General features: G+C 45.2%; 1 protein-coding gene across 8 annotated transcripts in view; it reads left to right on the top strand.

Annotated features, from left to right (window-relative positions):
• CTIF (cap binding complex dependent translation initiation factor) overlaps positions 1 to 22,384 on the top strand; it is a 161,208-nt gene that overhangs the window by 91,070 nt on the left and 47,754 nt on the right. For all 8 annotated transcript variants that reach the window (XM_088653135.1, XM_088653134.1, XM_088653133.1 and 5 more), the window contains 2 exons: positions 3,050 to 3,126; positions 19,724 to 20,165. In XM_088653135.1, the coding sequence (XP_088509261.1) occupies positions 3,050 to 3,126; positions 19,724 to 20,165 (519 nt within the window). The remainder of the gene's footprint in view (positions 1 to 3,049; positions 3,127 to 19,723; positions 20,166 to 22,384) is intronic.

Here is a 22,384-nt window from a genome sequence, read left to right as displayed (position 1 = left end):
GTGCTTTTGACTACATAGAACGTGTCCTTGAACTGTGATATTCCCTCCTTGCTTGGCTGGACAGGGGGTGACGATGCGTGGGACTGCGCAGAAACCTCTGTTCTTTTGCATGGCTGCAATTGTACAAAGGCCGTGCTGCTTTCTGCCTGTCCGGACACACCTGCCGCTGCCTTGTGGCCCCCGGAAGGTTGTAAATGAGAGAAAGCTGCCCTCGCTCGCAGGGTGGCCGCTTGCCCTGTAGAGCGCATTGCTGATTCCTCTAGCCACCCCAGCATCTGAAACGGCCAGTGGATGAACTTAACTGGGTGAAGGTGAATCTTGCTGGTTGTCTGTGAGGCACTCCCTTGCAGCCTTGCCTGTCCCTGGGGTTGCTGTGAGGAGGATGAAATGGGCACAGGGGAAAACAGATATTTGGGTCTGCGATTGCAAGCATTGGGGCAGAGGATCCAATCCACACACATTGTACTGTGACCAGAAAATCCTTTGAGTTTATTTACAACACGCACACACTTGCCAAACTAAACATGAAAATAATAGTACAGAATCAAAAGAAAAACAACAACAAAACACACACACAAAATACAAATAAGACATGATAATGTACGAAAACTTACACAAAACAAATAATAATATATATGTACCATATTTCAGTTCTTCTTTTCTTCAAATTGACTTCCTTCATCCTCTACACGGTTCTTTTTTCGTTTTTGGTAAACTTTCTCCTTTTTAGTTCATTATTACTCCTTTTTCTTTCTGTTTTTAACTTAAGTACCCTAGATTTTTCTGCAGAAGTTAATCGAAACAAGTCCAAGTATTAATTTGAGGGCACTGCTTTTTAAGATATTCTCTACATTTTACCCATTCTTTTTGGAATTTTGGCTTGGTTTGACCCCTAATTGCCTCTGTCAATCTACAGTAGCCCATTCAATATTGTGACCAGAAAATCCTTTTGGGGTGCACATGGCTAGAAGTAAGCCCTGGAATCAGGAACGAGAGTGCCCCCCTCCCCCCCGAACAGTGGCCTAAATTTGCATCTGCGTTTTTTTGCATCTGGAAATCTGTGCCGTGCCCCAAGTCTTTCAAGTACCTTGCAACACCCTGGTACTGGATAGACTTGTAGTGCCAGTCTCTGCATTTCGGGATTGCCATAAAGTACGTTGTGGTTTGTTTATGTAGCATTTTTTGGCCCAAAGGCCAAGGCAGTAAGCAGCATGTTAATGCAGCAAAACACGTCATAGAACTTAAAAGAGGTGTGTGTGTGTGTGTGTGTGTGTGTGTGTGTGTGTGTGTGTGTGTGTGTGTTTCTTTCCCAACTCAGTCCAAAGTGCTGGTTTTGATGTGTATAAAACCCTGTACAACTTGTGACCCAGGATACCTAAAATATTGTCTCACCCTGTATAAACCCATATTATATTAATGAGATGAATATACCGAAAGATTTACAAGTCAGGGGTGTGTGGAGAGTAGGTGTATGAACACCTAGTTTATTTTTTTTGGTTACTATTTTGTTAATGTTGATATTGTTTTATATGTTATAAATGCTGTGTTGATTTCTTAATAATATAATCTGACTTTTGCTTTAGCTGGCTTTTTTTTTTTTTAGTTGCTCCTTTGTTAACAGTTTCTTTATAGATCATAATTGCTTCACCGATGGCTTGTTAATTATCCCGTATGACATGCTGTATTTGTGATGTTCAATCTATCATGTTGTTGTTGTTTATCATTTGCAAGCCGCTTTGGGATTCATTTGAATGAAAAGCGGCAGAGAAGTACCGGTATAATAAATCAAATCAACTAATCCCTGTTGAGCTCCGGCAGATACAGCCTTAACTTTCAACAAGCCTTTTAAAGTACAACGAAAAACTCGCAAGACGAAAGCGTTTTGCGATCGTTTTGTTGACTCGCAAGACGAATTTTTCTGTGGCTGTGCTTCGCAAGACGGATTTTTTTGCATTCTTTTTTTTCCTTTGATTTGTTTACATTGGAAAACCACAAGACAAAATTTTCGCAATACAAGACGACTCACGGAATGAATTAATTTCGTCTTGCGAGGCACCACTGTGCATATCCTTCCCGATCTACATCTGTATTGGAGCTGAGGGGTTCCTTCTTAGATGTTTTGATATATTTTATTGCTTACGTGTTTGCTGCCCTTTGGGAAGAAGGAGCATAGAATCGTAGATTGTAGAGTTGGGAAGGGACCACAGGGGTCATTTAGTCCAAGCCCCTGCAATGCAGGAATCTTTTGCCCAACATGGTGCTTGGACCCACGACCCTGAGATTATGAGTCTCATGCTCTAGTGCAGGCATAGGCAAACCCAGCCCTCCAGATGTTTGGGGAGTACAACTCCCATGATCCCTAGCTAACAGGACCCGTGGTCAGGGATGATGGGAATTGTAGTCCCAAAACATCTGGAGGGCCGAGTTTGCCTATGCCTGCTCTAGTGACTGAGCTATTTATACATTTAATAAATGATCAAATAAAGGTCATATGACAGTGAACACTTGACTGATGGAGCATCTAAAAGTATTAGTTTGCTAAGCCTGCATTTTCCTCTTTCTTGGTGCTGAAACTCTAGCAAAGAGGTTCGGTTCTCCCCATTCGGTGAGCTGTGTCATTCAGAGGGCTAGCTGAAAGATCCAAAAGGCATGGCCCTCTTTGATTTTAGTGAAGTACCATGATAGTGCTGTATAAATAATATTCTTGGGTGAATTCCAAAAGAGTAGCCTTTTTGGATGCGTAGAAGGTGATGATATTAAACCTTTTTGGTGCAACTTCTTTTTCACGTGCGGATAGTTGCATAACAATGAGGCTGATTGTGTTGAGCAGTGTGAGATTCCTCCCCAAGTCACAATAAGTTTATTTTGTTCTAGCAGCTCAAAGGAAGTTGAAATGGATGATTCATTCAAGCCAGCGTTTGAGTCTGTTACAAGGACATCGTAAGAGCCTGGGAGCGCCAGCATCCTGCCTCTTATGAGCTTTAAGTGTTGCTGGCTCCTCTTTTTGAATTAATGACTGTCTTATTTTCCCCCTTCCTTTTTCTGCCAGGGTTATCACCCGCTGCCACACGAAGCTGAAATCGCACACACCAAAAAATTGTTCAGGAGGAGGAGGAATGACCGGAGGTAGGGAAAATGCTTTTTGAACGGGCGATGCTTTTTGTGTGTTTATTATCTGCATAAAGAACGAAAATCCTGTACACATTAAAATCACAGGTGTTCGTTGAGATTTCAGTCTGCAGAAAGCAACCCAAAGATGGAAGTCCTGGAGCAGGCATCCCCAAACTGTGGCCCTCCAGATGTTTTGGCCTACAACCCCCATGATCCCTAGCTAACAGGACCAGTGGTCGGGGAAGATGGGAATTGTAGTCCAAAACATCTGGAGGGCCACAGTTTGGGGAGGCCTGTCCTGGAGGGTTGCAAGTGGCATGTATTCAACATGGCTTCTTGTGGCAAGGTCTTTTTTTAAGATGGGTAAGGTGTGGTACATGGCCAAGTAAGGGGACAGATGAGTTATTGGCCTGGTTTGCACATCGTGATAAGCCAGACCGTGGCTTTGGTACAAATGCATGAGCAGCTTGTGTTTTGCCTGGAGCAAGACAAACTGTGAGCCTGGGTTCAAAAGACATAGAAGAATTGTAGTGCTGGAAAGGGTGACAAGGGTCATCCATTCCAACCCCCTTTTTTCCCAGCTTGAGGCTTGAACCCACAACCCTGAGATTAAGAGTCTCATGTTCTACCAGCTGAGCTTTTCCAAGTGTTCATTCCAAGGCATGGTTTAGCAAAGTGCAGCAAAACAAGTGGAGTTGGGCAAAGTATTATTATTATTATTATTATTATTATTATTATTATTATTATTTTCATTTATATACCGCTTTAGTGTATATTTTAAAGAAAAAGTTCAACGTGGTTTACAGAATATTCAAACATCCATCAAACATCAATAAACAAATCTGAAGAAAGTCAAATATAGAGTATACAGTCAAAGCAACATAATTAGCGGAAAACTAAAATATTATCTTAAAGATTTCAAAATAAAACGTTACAAAGGAGGTCAACTACAGAATACGTATTTTAACATAAAAAGTTTTTAAAATCTTAAAACATTTCAAAAGAAAACATTTGCTAAGTGAAGTCAAATATAAAATGCACATTTAAAACAGCATAATTAACAAAAGAATAAAATATCATAAGCATGGCATTGCCTGTTTGGCAGGCACAAAAAGATGGGGCAAAAGAATCCTCTAATTAGGATTTGTTGTCAGGCATAGTAGCCACACTCTCCTCTTCCCAGAGCTCACAGGCTTGTGTGTTCATGGTTTGGCTTAGCGAGCCATCAAGTAGGACAGGACTGGATAAAGGAGAGCGAGAGCCAAAGGATGAAGAGGGAAGCTGAAGGACGGAAGCTCTGGCTTGAGTGCCAAAGGCAGTGAACAGAATGTCTGGAACGGCATTGGTATAAGGCTTCCGAACAATATCAGGGTTGAAAGACCAGGCAACAGTAAAGAAAATTTGGGAAAGTTCAATTCCTTGTGTCTCTCGAAACAGCTTTTCTGGGCCAGTAGACCTGCAAGGAGTGTTGGAGACCATGTAGGAAAAGGAGGGGAGCATTTTGTCCCATAATCGGGGAACCTTTGACCCTCCTGTTGTTGCTGGACTCCCATCATCCTTGACCATTGTCTATGTGGGCTCACGAGAATCTCAGGTGACCCAATTAGCAGCAAAGGAAATGAAGCAAGTCAGTCACCAGCAGCTTACAAAACATTTCTGTTTAAAAAACAGCAGCAGCAGCAGCAGCAACACAACAGCTACTCCAAGGGTTTCAGTGGAAAGCAGGGCGCCATTTTCTCAGGATGTGAAGCCAATTAAACATCTTTAAAAACCAAACCAAAATCACGCTAGCTCCACTTGAGCATTTAAGTGTAAAGCCAAGCTAACAGTAGGAAGCCCACCTGACCAAGACTCTTACTGGAAAGTTAGGGACATGTTTGTAATCCTGTTATTTAACAAAGGAATGTTGCTCATGGATGTTTTGAACTCAGTAAGATCCGTGATGGGGAACCTGGTGGCCCTCCAGATAATTGTTTTTCTCCCATTTTTGTTCTGTTTTGTTTTTAAAGTTTGGAGGGCTTGTTTTCTAATTCGTTGATTTAAGCTGCAAAGTGTACACACTTACTTAGGAATAACTCCATGGGGGCTTCTGAGGAAACATGCGCCGCAGGATTGGTGCAGATTCTCAGTGGCTACACTGTTCATGGGGTCAGATTGCTGGCAGCATGCGACACTTCGCCTGTAACATTTGTGCCAAGTGATGGCGAACCTACGACACGCGTGACAGCACTGACGCACATAGCCATTTTCGGTGACACGAGGCCGCATGCCGAGGCCTCACTTCTGGCCGGCGGCAGAATGCCGCAGGCGACGCATCTCTGGGGGCCTTGTGGACTTCCGGCGAGGCAAGGTGGTGGTTGGCACGGAGCTGCGGAGCTCCTGAAAGTGACCTGCGCTGCAGGAGCTGCCGGACGGGCTCCCGAGCCACTGAAACCGCCGCCGCCGCCTGGACACTGGGGGCCGACAGTGCAGCAACCGGGGAGCTGCTGGACCCCACCCCCACCCCACGAACCTGACAGGCGGCCTCGAGGCACTCCGGAGACCGGAGGAGGAAAAAGGAAGCCCCGCTGCCGCCGCCCCCACAGAAAGGTGGGAGAAAAGAAGGGAAAACAAGGCAAAGGAGAACAGGGGTCCGCTTGCTCCATTGCTGTCCCCATCGCCCCCGCCTCAAGGGAGAGGAGGAGGCCCTTGGAGGAGGGAGGAGGACCCCGACCCCGACCTCCCTGCTGCCACCGCTGCCACCTCGCCGCCCAAGACACCCAAGTAAGCTGAAACCCCTTCCCTGTTGCCCCGCCGCCGTGCAATCATGGCCGAGTGAGCGGAGAGGTGGGCTGAAGAGGCCCACGAGGAGGCACAGGCCCAACCCGAGCCCACCTTTCCAGCGGCAAACCTGTTGGAGGAAGGCCTGAGCCCAGAGTCCCACTGGGAAAAACCTCTGGGTTTTGCCTTATTTCCCCCCCTTTTTAATTTTAATTTTTATTTTTTTAAAAAACTGCAATAATTTTTTCCTCCCCCTTTTCCTTTTTTTTAAAAAAGGGGAAAGAATTATACATTTTTGTTATTTAAACTATAAATATCACAAAATTATGGTTTTTTTCTCGAAGTGACACACCGCCCAAGCTATGCTCAGTTTTTTGGCAAATTTTGACACACCAAGCTCAAAAGGTTGCCCATCACTGTACTAGTGGGTCAGGCCCAAGGTTCTTGTGTTGATCTGCAAAGCCCCTGGACAAACACTTGAACACAACCAGTTCAGGACATTTCATCTTCCTGCACTTAGTAAGTGAATGGGACAGGATCACCTCAAATCGCACGACCTCCAAACTAAAGTTTATACAGGCTGCTCCAAAGCCTTTTGTAGCTGCGATACATTTGACTGCGTTTTTTAATACCTTCAGTACTCCTTAAGCTAGTGATCTATCACAAGGATGAAAACCAGATATCGCCCAGTCTTAATAGTGACTTTAAGTCTTAAGAGACACCACACAAAAGGGGAAAAAAGGAATAGGGTGGGAAAGAGGAAAATAAGCGTATTCAGGTAGTTCATTGTAGGTGGGGGGGGGGGGAGATTATTGGCTTGTTTTTGTTTTTGTTCTTAATATGTATTTTGCGGTTTATTTATCTGGTATTTTTATGCTTTGAACCTCCCTGAGATCTACAGATGAAGGGTGGTATGATGATGATGATGATGATGATGATGATAATAATAATAATATAAAATATAATAATAATAATAATAGGTGTTTTCATACCTCCCCTCAGTATATCCAGAGTTTCATTTATTTCATTTTGTTACACAGCAAACTATATAATGACCAAAGGCAGTTCTGGGAGCTAGATGGCAGTTTTCCCCGGTCAGGCCAGTGGAGTCTGCCTCACCATCTCATTCTTCCCTCAAATGCAGCCGGGAGGAATTGTGGCTGAGGGGGCAGTCCTTGTGTCCCCCCCCCAAAAAAAAATCTCACCTTTGCCCCAAACTCATTGTGTGGCCTTAGACGAGACACTCTCTCAATCTCAGCTTTTTCACCTGCCGTGTGGGTACGGTTACAAAGAAGAGGAGGTACTGAGAAAATGTCCATTTCGCCTCGCAGCACCCCCTTTACATAGTGTAGTTTAGTGAGCTCATGAGGTGTTTGTAGTTATGAGATTCTGTCTGGCCTGGTAAGGTGTGGGAAAATCGCTTCGACATCTTTCCCTGGAATATCTTTCTCCTTAATATCTGATGGGCGGGTGTTCCACAGTGTGGGCGCCACTACCGAGAAGGCCCTTGGCCTGGTTCCCTGTAACCTTACTTCTCTCAGTGAGAGAACCACCAGAAGGCCCTCGAAGCTGGACCTCAGTGTCCAGGCTGGACGATAGGGGTGGAGACCCTCCTTCAGGTATACTGGTCTGTGGCCGTTTAGGGCTTTAAAGGTCAACACCAACACTTTGGATTGTGCTTGGAAATGTACTGGGAGCCAATGTAGGTCTTTCAGGACCAGTGTTATATGGTCCCGGCGGCCACTCCCAGTCACTAGTCTAGCTGCCGCATTCTGGATTAGTTGTAGTTTCCGAGTCACCTTCAAAGGTAGCCCCACATAGAGCGCATTGCAGTAGTTCAAGCGGGGGATAACTAGAGCATGCACCACTCTTGCGAGACAGTCTGCGGGCAGGTAGGGTCTCAGCCTGCGTACCAGATGGAGCTGGTGGGCAGCCGCCCTGGACACAGAATTAACCTGCGCCCCCATGGACAGCTGTGAATCCAAAAGGAAAATGTAAATTGCTGTAAGCCCCTCCTCTCACCCATTTGCTGAGCTGCTGTGATGTCATAGAATGACAGCAGAGATGGGTCAGTCATAAAATACTGTGCAGCATTAGTCCAGTGGTTGTAAGGAAAGCAGAAGGCAGATTGTCTGAAGGGAAATTTTCAAAAGGCAAGTGAAGAAATGTGCTCTCCTGGGGAAAGGGGCAATGAAAGATGGATTTGACTGTGACTTGTAGCAACTAGACGCATATTCGGCTGTACATCTCTTGTGATGGATCCATGTGGGGGAACGAGTTACGATGATCTCACACTCGAAGGGCTTGGTGTATGCTTCTGAGCTTGACGTGCATTTTTGCAAAAACCGCAAGTCGGAAGTAACCAAATGCCATGGAAAATTGGGATTAGTTCATCCTTCCTGAGAGCCCCTGAAGGAGCTTACTGTGGCTGATGCTGGAACAGCCATTGTTTGTTGACTGCAAGTCCTACTGCAAAATATTTTATGGGGAATAAAGAGACTACAGAGGAATGGCTCATTGCCCTGGGTCAAAGATTCATGGAGATGTAAATAAAAACAGCTGTAACAAAAAAGGGGGAGGGGCAGGGAAATAGTTTAAATGCATAGACTATTTAGAACTGTGAAGGGTGAAAGGGTCTAGGTTGTGACTCTGTGGGGCTCCAGCTGGGATTATGTGAGCAGGGGCATGCGGGGGAATAATTTTAAAGTAAACTTAGCCGGTGCCCGGTCATTTGATCTCGGAAGAAGTTGACAGGTCTCTTTGTGAACTCGGCGAGAGTGGAAGAACTTTAGCCGCCCAATGACACAGAATAATAATGTAAAAATTCTGTACGGAACGGAACAAGGAAGTGGTGAAATGAATTATTCTATGCTTATCTGGTCTCCAGTTTTTTTAATATGCTATTTTGCCCCGTATTTTACACGATTTCAGAGCAAATTTCACATGCTTTGTGTAGACTCTGCGTGTCTACTCAGAAATATATTCCTTGGAAAAAAGAATTTGTGCCAACAAAAAAGGAATGACAGGATAAATTATTAGATTATACAGTACTGAATTGGCCAGATTAACAGAGACAATTAGGGACAACCTAGACAAGAATTTCAAAAAGAATGGGGAAAATGCAGAGAATATTTTACCACACAGTACCCCAAAATATACACCTTGACTTGTTTTGATTAATTTCCACAGGAGACTTTGTGGTTTTTTAAGTCATAATTAGGAAGAATTGTAAGAATCACATATGAAAGAAACAGTTTACAAGAAGTAAATAAGGAGGCCATTTACAGGATAAAGGAAGTCATTTATTTTTATGTTAAGTTTTATTTGTGTAAGGGGATAGGAGTTTAATTTTGAAAATTAAATTGTCAATGGTGGTGGGTTTGTTTGTATGTAAGAGTTGTTGAGGACTGTGTTGTAAATAAAGTAAAAGAACATTGTGGGGGGGAATATAATCCTGCTTGTAAGATTGCAGCCTTAAAATTAGGCTCTCACAATGGCACTCTCAGAAGGCACATTGCATAGGGACAGTAGCCCGTGGGTGCTAAACCATAGCAAATGCCATCATCTTCTATGTGCATTTAAAAGCATTGCTGGCCGTAGTTGCCATAGTGATGCTGTGGGTGGAGAGAGGATGCCAGAGTTGTGTTCTGCGTGTGTTTGTTTGTTTTTAAATAGATACCAAAAATGTATACATTAAACACAATAAAGAACCAGTGGGGGAAAAAACACCCTGTAAACACATGGATAGAAACAATTGTTGTTGTTTAGTTGTTTAGTCGTGTCTGACTCTTTATGACCCCATGGATCAGAGCACGCCAGGCACTCCTGTCTTGCACTGCCTCCCGCAGTTTGTTCAGACTCATGTTGGTAGCTTTGAGAACACTGTCCAGCCATCTCGTCCTCTGTCGTCCCCTTCTCCTTGTGCCCTCCATCTTTCCCAACATCAGGGTCTTTTCCAGGGAGTCTTCTCTTCTCATGAGGTGGCCAAAGTATTGGAGCATCAGCTTCACAATCTGTCTTTCCAGTGAGCACTCAGGGCTGATTTCCTTCAGAATGGATAGGTTTGAGCTTCTTGCAGTCCATGGGACTCTCAAGAGTCTCCTCCAGCACCACAATTCAGAAGCATCAATTCTCCGGCAATCAGCCTTCTTTACGGTCCAGCTCTCACTTCCATACATCACTACTGGGAAAACCATAGCTTTAACTATACGGACCTTTGTCGGCAAGGTAATGTCTCTGCTTTTTAAGATGCTGTCTAGGTTTGCCGTTGCTTTTCTCCCAAGAAGAAAAGATAGAAACAATAATACCATTAAAATTAGTCACCTTTGGTTAATTAACAATGATGCAGTAGTGATGTTCTGATCTACGAGCTCAGACATGTTGCTCCTGAAATTGCAGACTTGGGGATGGTACCTGCCCTCAGTCTGCTCCAATGTAACACGGAGACACTCCTGCTAGGCTGTCAAAGAGAGGAATGTTCCCTCACCTGATTTTCCAACCAGTTTTCTGGTAAAAGACGGTCCAGTGTCTCATAAACTCAAGCCAACCATTTTTTTTATAAAAAACAACCTAAGCACGAATTCCTTCCATTACCACAGAAAACAGGTCAGCTCTTCCTCCGTTTAGCCAAACACAAGCGCTCAGTCTTGACAGTTAAGAGCCAGTTGGCCACAGAAAGGAGGTCTGACCTCCTCCGGGTGCCAAGGAATACAATTTTGACGGACAAGGTTGGTTTGGCACACAAGCCCGGGGGACAGTTTTAGCCACTGACCAGCGAAGGCTAATGGCCACTTCCTCCAGCGAAGCACATTTTAAGCAGGTCAGCGCAAATTTGTTCTTTGCAAAGTAAAACAAATCTCTCTGCATTTATTTATTTATTTATTTTAAAAGTTTAAAATAACACACGTTATTTTCTCCAGAGGGGAATTATTCCTGAGACTGGGGTGGGGATCGTCGAAGCCAAGCTTCAGAAAGATGATTGCTTGTTCTTATGGCTGGTATATAAGTTAAATATTTCGCTTAACTAAGATTTGTGAATCGCAGTAGTATTCACAAATTGCCTGCTCCTGTGTCGACGTGATTGTTTTATCTGTTTGCATGGCACTTTGCAGAGATTGAGAAGACACATCCTAACCCCCAATGGCTAAATATCTAAAAATAAAGAGTTTTTATTTTTTAAGTGGAGAGAAATGGAGACAGGGAAAAACAGAAGGAAGCTGCTGTATACCGAGTCAAACCATTGGTCTGTCTAGCTCAGTATTGTCTCCACTGATTGGCAGTAGTTCCCCATAGTTTCAGGGGGGGGGTGTTCCTGACCCTATCTGCAGATCCCAGGGATTGAACCTGCAACCTTCTGCATGCAAAGCAGATGTTCTGTGTCTGAGTTCTGGTCCTTCCTCTTATCATTGCTCCTGGTTCCAGTTACAGATCTTCTTGTTGAGCTATGGCCTTGAGGCACTGCTTAATGAACTTCTGGTTTTGCTCCCTGCCTGACAAGAAACATCTTCATAATGACTGCTGCTGCTGCTGTTGTTGTGCAAACAGAGGGGTTCTCTGGCCTCTGTGCACAAATGATGGGTTGTGTCTGGCCTGGTGTGTAACAAGTGCTATAGGCCTGCACTATGTCCGTTAATGATAATTATTACAGAGAATGTTCTGTGCTCATAATCCTGTCTGCCTTCTCCTCCTGCTGTTCTCCAGGGTGAGAGAGGCACTGGCAAGAATTTGTGGGAGAGAGAGCAGTTGACTGCCTGGGTTTAGTCTGTATGTGACCTTCTGCTGGTGACAAAGCCCTCCCAAACAGCGGTCCACACATTTTGGCTGCGTTTGGTAGACAAATGTTGTTTCCAGTGGTCAGTGAGGTTCAGTTTTCTTGCCCCCTGCCCCTCAGAGGCTATGTAAGTGTTTCTCTTAGTACATGCAACCTAGTTGCTGGCATCCGTGTGTCTCGGGAGACGATGGAAGAAGAGTGTGCCTTTGTGAGTGAAGTCAAACTGTCGGAAGGTCACAGCACCTGCTATGACGTGTTTTGTTGCATCTGGAGCAGATGAGGGCATCCGGTTGTGCTGCTACAGCTGCGCCATAGAGTTACTTCTCTCTGCACTCCTCCCAGAGGTCAGTCCTCCCCTGGTCACTGCTACAGATGCAGGCACTGCGGTTGTCAGCAATGGATTCAACTCACAACTGGGTTAATGTTGCCAGCCGTCATGTCATGTTTGCAGACATCTTTGTAACGCAGAGTTGGTCTGCCAGTTGATCTGGTGCCGGGAGCCAGCTCCTGTAGAGCACATCCTTGGGTATCCTGCCATCTTCCAAACTGCAGACATGACTAAGCCAGCATTGACGTCTAAACCACGGAGCCTCTTGGGCTTGCTGATCGGAAGGTCGGCGGTTCGAATCCCCACAACAGGATGAGCTCCAATTGCTCTGTTCCAGCTCCTCCCAACCTAGCAGTTCGAAAGCACGCCAGTGCAAGTAGATAAATAGGTACCGCTGCAGTGGGAAGGTAAATGGCGTTTCCATGCGCTCTGGCTTCCATCACGGTGTCCCATTGCACCAGAAGCAGTTTAGTCATGCTGGCCGCATGACCCAGAAAGCTGTCTGTGGACAAACAGTGGCTCCCTCGGCCTGAAAGCGAGATGAGCGCTGCAACCCCATAGTCGCCTTTGACTGGACTTAACCATCCAGGGGTCCTTTACCTTTACCTTTTAGGCATCGCTGAGACAGCAGTGTGAACGTGTTGAAAATGTGGGCTTTGGAGAGCCCATCTTTGTTTAAACAATTGGAACTTATTTATGTATGCAACTACAGCGGCCCGGATGGTATATGCCCAGAAATGGAAGGCAGATACAGCCCCTACAAGGGAGACTGGCAGACAAAATTAATGGAATATGCCAAGATGGATAACTTAACAGAGCTTGAGATCAGGAAGAAGTTTTTAAGAAAGAATGGGGAGGAATTGTGGATTATTTGAAAGTTTATTGCAAACAGCTAAAAACGTTAGCAGGATTAGAATAATTAAAGGGGGAAATGGTAAATGAGTTATAAATTGGTTAAGATTAAAGAAGAAGTAACTAATATACGCAGCAGTAAAAGATAAAAACAACAATGAACCATGGAAGGGGAGGGAAGTCAAAGTTATGATTATGGTTTGGTTATATTGTTTTGTGAAATTATTGTAAAATTGAAAATGAGGAATTTTTTTTTTAAATGAAACTCTCTTAGAACAAAAGAATGAACTCCTTCACCCAGTGCTTTTTTTCTGGGGGTACGCATACCCCTAAATATTTTGTGAATCTAAGTTTGGCCTAGAGGTATTTCAATATGATTAGGAAAATGAGAGTACCCCTAAACATATTTTTAGGGGGAGAAACCACTGTGGGCCTCACCGCTTACCTGACGCTAAGTCAGGTTCTGGAGATTGTCTGACTCTGCCTTGGCAATGAACAAACTGTCGGGGAGAATCGCTGCCACCTCTACCACCAAGCCAGATTCAGGTGTTCCTGATCAGGAGATCTGGGCTGCTACTTCCAAACACAGCTCTTTCCTCAGGCAGCTGGCTTGATAGGCAGAAAAGCAAACCTATGCCTTCTAAAAGACGAATAAATAAACCCACAAATTAATTTTGCTCCGTAAAAATGAATGGCAACTAGGTGCCACTAGAGGTCACTGTTGCCGCAGGGGCAAAACCTCCCTTCTAGGAACATGGGGAAAGCTGCCCTATACTGAGTCAAGCCGTTGATACTTCCAGCTCAGTATTACTTATATCAACCTTCCTGCATGCCAAGCGCTGAACTACCACCCTCTTCCCGTGTGTAACCTGCCTCCTAGTGATGAGCCTGTGCAGAAGAGGAGGGTGCCATGTGTTGCTGCATCTTCTCAGCCCCCTTGAAATATACAAGTGCTCCTTACCCACAAACTTTGCATTTCATGGCCATAGCTGCCAAGTTTTCCCTTTTCTCACGAGGAAGCCTATTCAGCATAATGGAAAATCCCTTTAAAAAAGGGATAACTTGGCAGCTATGTTCATGGCAATGGGTGCTTGGCTAGTCAACACAGAGAGAGGAGACCCCTGGTTTTACAAGGCCCTGAAGAAATTAGAACCTCTCTTGTTGGCCTGCAGCTCCATTTCCTTTGGAAATTTCTGCATCGTGGTTATCGTTCAGGCCTTGGGAATGATTGACTTTCAAGAGTCTGAAGAGTTAAATGACAAACGAGATCGGCAAGCCCTACTATATACAGTTGTCTGTGGTTAAAATGCGACCTATTCCTATTCCTGTACATGGAATTCCAGCAAAACAGTCCAAAACAGAACCAGCTCATGTTGTGATCAGCTCATTAGCTGCAGGTGAAAAATGTTTAATCAGATTTTAATTGGGATTTCCCCTTGCAAAACGGCGTGATCGCTTAAGAAAGCACTGAAGCTTTGAAATACTATTTTAATTAGAGCTGAGCTGAAATTTCACAGGAGACATTCCCCCCCCTGAGAACTACTGAGAAAAAGGAAGTAATTTTTCTATTTTGCTTCGACTCAGACCAACACGGCTACCACCTGTAATGAGGAAAAGGAGGTCATGATGCCATGAAATTGTCAGCAATGTGATGGCACCATCCCTCTCTGCATCTTACTTGTATCCAGTCTAGGAGGTGGCATGAGTTGTCAGCTTCCTCCTCCCTGGTCTCAGTTTTGCCTTTGTAGAATTCAGCAGGGAGGAAAATGGGAAGAAAACCAGAGTTAGTTGCCTCTACCTATCATTGGCTCTAGCGCCACCTACTGTTGGCCTCCCAGCTTCCCACCCTACCCGTTCCAATAGGCAGCAGCCTCCACCACCATAGGGGGGAAAGGAAATAAGTTGTGCTATTTCCAAGAAACTTTTTATTAAAAAAAAATCCCTGAAGAAGTTTGTTGAAAAGGGCTTCCCGGTTTCTCTGTTCTCTGTTTGCAAACAGGACGGAGACTTTTGAGAAGCCATTCGCTCACAGCTCTAATTAATGCAATTTGAAACAGACGACATAACATGGAAGCTCTGGAAAAGAAGACAGTTCAAAGATGCACCAAATCCTGGCTCCTCTGTAACTTAAATGGCCTTCAATTTCCTTAATTTATTATTATTATTATTATTATTATTATTATTATTATTATTATTATTATAAATCTTCTGAGTTACAACTGACAATAATGGGCCCTTTTTGGAAATCTGTGGTGTCTCAAGATCAGTGAAAGGATGCAAGACACCATTTTAGGCTGCATTTGCAGGCACAGATCTCTTTCTCTCCCCCCCCCCCTTTAGCTTCCTTTTGCAAGGGACAAGAGGGAAATGCCCTTAACTTTTCAGACCTCTGCAATGCAAAATGTGTAGTATTATGGTGTACAGTAGTACCTCGGTTTACAAACACAATTGGTTCTGGAAGTCTGTACTTAACCTGAAGCGAACTTAACCTGAAGCGAACTTTCCCATTGAAAGTAATGGAAAGTGGATTAATCCATTCCAGACGGTCCATGGAGTACTTAAATTGAAGCGAACTTTCCCATTGAAAGTAATGGAAAGTGGATTAATCTGTTCCAGGCGGGTCCGCGGAATACTCAACCTGAAGCGTACTTAACCCGAGGTATGAGTGTAATTGGTTCCGGAAGTCTGTACTTAACCTGAAGCGTACTTAACCTGAAGTGAACTTTCCCATTGAAAGTAATGGAACTGGCCAAGTTAGTCCTGCTAAGGCCAGCAAGGAGACCAGGGAAAATTTTGTTGTGGGGACCCAGAAAGGTTTCTTCATAAAAAAAGGAAAGGGAAAAGGGATGGCAGATCAGGCTAAATTGAAGGCCAGGCGGAATGACTCTGTCTTACAGGCCTTGCGGAAGGAGATCAAGTTTCATGGGACAGAGCATTCCACCAGGTCGGTGCCATCACTGAAAAGGCCCTGGCCCTTGTGGAGGATAGTCTGGCTTCTTTAGGGCCTGGGACCCTTAAGCTGTTACTATTTGTGAAGCTGAGGGTCCTCTGTGGGGCATACCAGGAGAGGCGGTCCCGTAAGTACGAGGCATAATGATGCAGAAACGATGTGGGTGGAGACGCTCCTTCAGGTATACTGGGCCGAGCACCGTGGGTGTCAGAGAAGGCATCCATGCTGGATTTTTACAAGGCGGTATTTCTGCTCCACCAACATAGTCTCTGTGGTCAGTGGGCTATGACTGTAAATGGGCCCCCGTTTGCCTACACGAGCCAGGAAGGGGAATGCAGGGGTTGTGATATGAGACAGCCAAAAGGGAAGAGTTAGATGGAGAGGCAGGGAAATTGGGAACACAGGCAAGAGATAAGGGGTGCACACACAGAAGCGATGATAGGATGAATTTTTGCAAACCCATTCGAAATGGCCACATGGTCCTTGGACATTCTCGGGCCTCGAATAAATGTGTACTGCAAGAGAGCAAGCACTCCACATCTTTGCAAATGCACAGGTGCAGTGACTTAGTCTAATTCACTGTACATCAATCAGCCTCTTCTTCTAACCAAAATATATTAGACCCTTAAACGGACAGATTTTACCGGAAGCCCCTTCCGCTGATCTCAGTGACACTTGCTCCCGAGTAAGCAGGCTTGGATCGCAGCCCTAAAGCCACTGTTCACTTTAGGGTTATAACTTGCTTGTAGGTTTACCCCAGATTTAAATAAATATAAGAGATGCAATCTATGTGGTAAGGGGTATGTCATTACGGTGGCCTAACCCCAGGGCCGTTCTGGTTGTAAAAGCAATTGTAGTGCTCGGAGGTAGTTACTGTGTTATGGCAACACTGGACAGAGATCTGCCTCGTTCGCAGGGTTTGGCAAAACTGGATCGTTGACTTCTGTACTAGATTTTATCTAGGCGACAACAAAAGGCTCTAGGGGTGGGCTGCGACTTCAAGCTTTTGCAGGAAGGGAAGGGCTGTAGCTCTCTAGTCGAGGGTGCGTGCTTTGCATGCCAAAGGTCCCGGGTTCAAATCCCCAGTGTCTTCGGATAGGGCTGAGTGGAACTGGGCAATATATTGATAAATGGTCTGAAACCAGTATAGCGTTCAGATCGCGATACCGGTTTCAGACATTTTGAGCTCCGGTAACACATTGCACCGGCTCAAATTGCCCGCAGGCGGCAAAGGCACAGGCAGGCAGAGCCCGAGAAGGTATTGGGTGAGCACGCTGGTCTGGCGTCTGTGGTTATTTGGAGTCGTAGGAACGACTGTAAGTGTCCGCTTTTGACAATGCAGAGTTAACTATCTGCCGTGTGCGTTTCTTTAGCTAGGGAGCCCCGTGACATCTGGGCGCTCTCCTTGCCAAGGGGGCAGGAGGGGCGCCAATACAGCTTCTTGCCCAGGATACTCCTTATAAGGAGTATAAGGAGTTCTCTATAAGGAGTTCCTGTGCAAGTAGCCGCTGCATGTATCACCCCATATCAGACAGGCTCTTGTTATCCTTTTGGCATCTACGAAAGCCTCTCCTTTTCCCAACAAGCCACTTGAGTGGAGAGTTTTGTCCCAGGCTATAGACGCTCCGTACATTTAAAGCACATCCTCCTCCTCCACCCCACACGCCAAGAAAAAGAGAGAGAGAGAGAGAGAGAGAGAGAGAGAGAGAGAGAGAGAGAGAACAGGATACAATCTGTATATGTGTTGAGCTTGAAATCGTTTTTAGGTACGTTTTATTGTTAAATCGCTTCAGGATTTTTTTGGGGGGGGGGAGCGATTCACAAATGAAATAAATGATATCTGGCAGAGGGGGGCTATTGCTGCCACATTAAGACCTGTTGCTGCAATATCTTGTTTTCTGGGGTGCCAATTTGTTTGTTTGTCTTTTTGTTTGCCTGTCGAGTGTTTTTTCCCCTGCCGCATCCTTCCTCTGATCTGGAGGATAGGACGCCTCCACAAAATAAATTGTTTTGAAAACAACAAGGATGACAACGACAGCATAGGCACAACAAACAGATCTCTAAAGGGGAGGGGGTGTTACCCAGGATTGAATAAATCACAGGCCAGTAAATCACAGGCCAGATGCCCAAATGAACGAGAACGTTTTCAATTGGCGTTTTGAGATGTCATTTGTGGGGACAGTGCTCCATAGATGAGGCTGCACCACCGAAAACTGCCCTGCCACCCTCCTAGCTTCTGTGCCTTCCAACCTCCTACGTCAATGTTTCTCAAATTTGGGTCCCCAGCTGTTGTTGGACTACAACACACATCATCCCTAGCTACAGGACCAGCGGTCAGAGTTGATGGGAGTTGTAGTCCAACAACTGCTGAAGACCGAAGTTTGAGAAACACTGTCCTGAGTTGTATTATTATTATTATTATTATTATTAATGAAATTGCAGTAGATGGGTATTTTTAAAAAATAAATAAATGAGTAAAGCCCATACACTGCTTGTCAGTATAGAGTTCTGTCATTAATGTCTGGGCAGCAGATGTTTCTCTAAAGTAGGCATCCCCAAACTGCATCCAGATGTTTTGGCCTACAACTCCCATGATCCCTAGCTAACAGGACCAGTGGTCAGGGATGGTGGGAATTGTAGTCCAAAACATCTGGAGGGCCGAAGTTTGGGGATGCCTGCTCTAAAGCCCTTGGGTGTTCCCAAATGCAGGTGCAGGTACAAAAAGGACCAAAAGAAAACAGATCACATGCATATCTTCCAGAATTATCATCCATTGGAAATATTCTGGAAACCCATTCAGGCTGATATAGCTGATATATTAGGACACCGTATCCCCTTAGAACCTAAAATATTTCTGCTTGGTTATCTAAAAGATGATATTATGGAAAATGATCACGAAATAATGCTTCACCTTAGAATTGCGGCTAAGATTATAATAGCTAAAAATTGTTACGGGGGAAGAATATATATTCCTACTATATCTGAATGAATCGAGAAGATTTGGTCCATCAAACTATGATTAAGCTACCTTATTATAAAAGAGTACATATGAACAGGTTTATGGGGAAACGGGTGTTTTTTATAATGCTTGGAGCAAAAAATTCGGTGATAATGTCCAAGCTTGTGCTGCTTTCAACCTGCTGTAATTGTTATTTCTTTACACTTCTTTATCTTCAGTTCATAGAATCATAAAATTGTAGGATTGGAAAGGGACCCCAGGTTCTATCTAGTCCTACCCCCTGCAATTCAGGAATCTCGACATGTGCTTCTCCCATCCCATTTGAAACCATACCAGACCCTGCTTAGCTTTATATTGGCTCCCAGTACGTTTCCGAGCACAATTCAAAGTGTTGGTGCTGACGTTTAAAGCCCTAAATGGCCTCGGTCCAGTATACCTGAAGGAGCGTCTCCACCTCCATCATTCTGCCCGGACACCCTCGTTGCGAGAAGCCAAGTTGCAGGGAACTAGGCAGGGGGCCTTCTCGGTGGTGGCGCCTGCCCTGTGGAACACCCTCCCAACAGATGTCAAAGAGGAAAACAACTACCAGACTTTTAGAAGACATTGAAGGCAGCCCTGTTCAGGGAGGCTTTTAATGTTTAATAGATTACTGTGTTTTATTTTTCTGTTGGAAGCCGCCCAGAGTGTGGCTGTGGAAACCCAGCCAGATGGGCAGGGTATAAATAATATATTATTATTATTATTATTATTATTATTATTATTATTATTATTATTAGAAATGTTCTGGGAGTTTTATTGTTCCTCCAGGAAAAAAAAAAGTTTGATTGATTTTTTTTAAGGTATCTATACTGAGGTTTTGGTAATGTGAAAAATTATTTATGTAATTACAAATGGGGGGGGGTATGTGCTAACAGATTAAGCATTTAAAAGATAAAAAAAGGAGGAAGAGGAAGAGGACCAAATCAATAACCCCTCTGCTTGTTGTCTTTGCAGGAGGCAACGGGCTCCCGGGGGAAACAAGTCTCAGCAGCACCCAGAGCATCAACAGAGCACCGCCAAACACAACAACAGGGAACACCAGAAGCCCTCGCAGGGAGGCCAGGCGCCACACTCCGCAGGCCGGCCCGGCCACCACGGCTACAGCCAGAACCGGCGGTGGCACCACAACCAGAAGCACTCGCCCAACGACAAGGAGACGCACAGAAATGCCAAAGAGACTGAGAACCTGAAAATCGAGGACGCCTCTGTCTGCACGGTGCACATCCCCCTCGAGGTGCACCGCGGCAGCGATGCCACGGACAGGCAGTCGCCGCAGTACATCCAGGACCCGGAGAGCAGGCGGAAAGACAGCCTCCACGAGCGGATAAGCGAGAGGCCCAAAATCAACTTGCTCCAGTCTTCCAAAGACAGACTACGCAGGAGGCTAAAAGAGAAGGTGACTCCCTTGCCCCTTGAAGGAAACTGAAAGGCAGCCCCCCCCCCCCCAGCCCAGACGTTAGGTAGGGGGAAGCCACTGCCTTGGGCGGCGGAAGCCCCAGGAGTGGCGCTCCTGCAGGTGCCCCACCTGCCCTGCTGCCTCCACCACTGGCGGAGAAGCAGCGCTGGCACCGGTGCCAATTTTGGGCAGGATCTCATCCGAAATTGGCTCCCACTTCTCGGCCTGCAGTGGCGGCAGCAGCAGCAGCAGCCGGGCAAGGAAGCTCTTCCTGTTTTGCCTCAAGCAGCAAAGTGGGACAAAGCTGCTGCCCCTGCTGTTATGTAGGTGTGCACTTATATGCCCAGCAGTTATCACAAGGGAGGGCTGAGCTGTTTGGAGAAAGGGGCGGGGCAAAATCCCTTGCCCTCCAATCTCTGGAGCTCTCAGCGAGGCCTTTGCTGGTTCCGGACGCCTTCTTAGAACTGGCTTCGCATGCATATTTTACTCCGCACCATGAGGACTAGAAACACTGCAGGTGTATGCTTTGCTCTCCCCCCCCCAAAAAAAAGCAAAGTGAGCCACTTCTTGTGCGAAAGGGTGGAAGCAGCTAGAGAGAGCCGTGCAGCTCCTGCCAGTTCAAAGTGAGAGTCGCGTTTGTGGATTCTTAGCTGCATAAATGCTCTGCGTTCACTGACATTATCATCATCGCTTATATGGCCGCAGTGTAGTGGGAACGCAGCAACTTCCTGTTTCTCCACGAAGATTAAAAATAAGCACCCACAGCCAGGAGGTTAGCAGACAAACAAATCCCGTCCCAGCCCTTCCCTAGGCGGCTTACCTTGGCATAACCCACAGACAATGGGCCCCTTTATGCATTATGTGGGTGGTGGGGGTGCTGCTGTGCCAGCCTAATGTGATGCTGGCATGGGCACGAGCCAGAGCTTGGGGTCTTTCTATCCCAGTGGCAAGGGAAGGAATTCCATGCTGCAAAGGCTAAGTAAGAAGGAAGCCATGGGCAGGGGGGAGAAGGAGGAGAGGGAAAGTGTGGATTGGAATTGAGAAACCACAAAGCCCAGGTTTGCAAGCACAGCGAACCAACCCTTCCCCTGAGTTGCAATAAGCATCCTGCAGTACAGACATCTCTGAATATTGTGGCTCCAAGCCACAACCTGGGGTGTCCATTTTAGTAGTTCTCCTTACTGGGAACATCATGTATTGTTTTCATCACGCAGGTATATTTTTCATCTTCACAAAGGTCTGTGATGGATTGTGTTCAAACCCACATGGGCTATATACATACATATACATATACATATACATATACATATACATATACATATACATATACATATACATATACATATACATATACATATACATATACATATACATATATATGAATGACACCACTGATATGTTTTTCCAGGGTATGTGCTTTATGTTCAGAGTTGAGTCCTATGGAACTCAGGGAAGGTTGATCCTATAGAAAAAAGTGGTTGTTGCGGAATTTCCTTTGCCCTCTCTCTTCTCTTTGCATTAGGAAGGCTGTTGCCACTAGGTGTCGCTATATGTCATTGGTTTTCTGCCTTAACGGGTCCAGCGCAGTGTCCTCTAATGCCGCGTCTTACCACTAGGTGTCACTCTATGCTGTTTGTTGCTTTTGCCTATGAGGACTAATACCTTCAAAACAATATATATATTCACCCCTATCTATCACCTCTTGTTTAAAAACATTTCCACAGACATGTGCCCAGAAACCAGCTATGGAAAGATAGTATTTATTGTGCTAATTTCCCTCAACCAAAGCATCCATGAGAGATCCAACCTCTGCTTAAAAAACTCCAAGGACAATGTGTCTGTACCACCTAAAGGAGTCTGTTCCACTGCCAACACCTCTTTCCTTCAGAAAGCTTTTCCTGATACTTAGTCTGCCACATGAGGCAGAAATTCAACATCTGTGCCTTTACAACAGCATCTCATTGGTGATCTTGGGAGAACTGTGTTCCTTCAATTCTTTCTGTTAGGTGGCTGTTAAAAGCACAGAGCTCCCATCCTTAAAAAGTGGCCCATTTGGCTGCACAGTTTTGGACTTGGAGGCCCATGCAGATGTTTGCTTGGAATAAGTTTGTCTTTTGATTGCTGTGGTTTCCTTAAGATTCATTCCCAGAAAAGGAGCCTATAGGCACTTCATGCTGTTCCATTTCTGAAGCTCAGCATATCTGAGCCTAGCCATTCTA

Source organism: Zootoca vivipara, chromosome 10 (genome assembly GCF_965207765.1).
Source record: "Zootoca vivipara chromosome 10, rZooViv2.hap1.1, whole genome shotgun sequence".
Lineage (NCBI taxonomy): Eukaryota > Metazoa > Chordata > Lepidosauria > Squamata > Lacertidae > Zootoca > Zootoca vivipara.
This window is presented reverse-complemented; position numbering and strand designations above follow the sequence as displayed.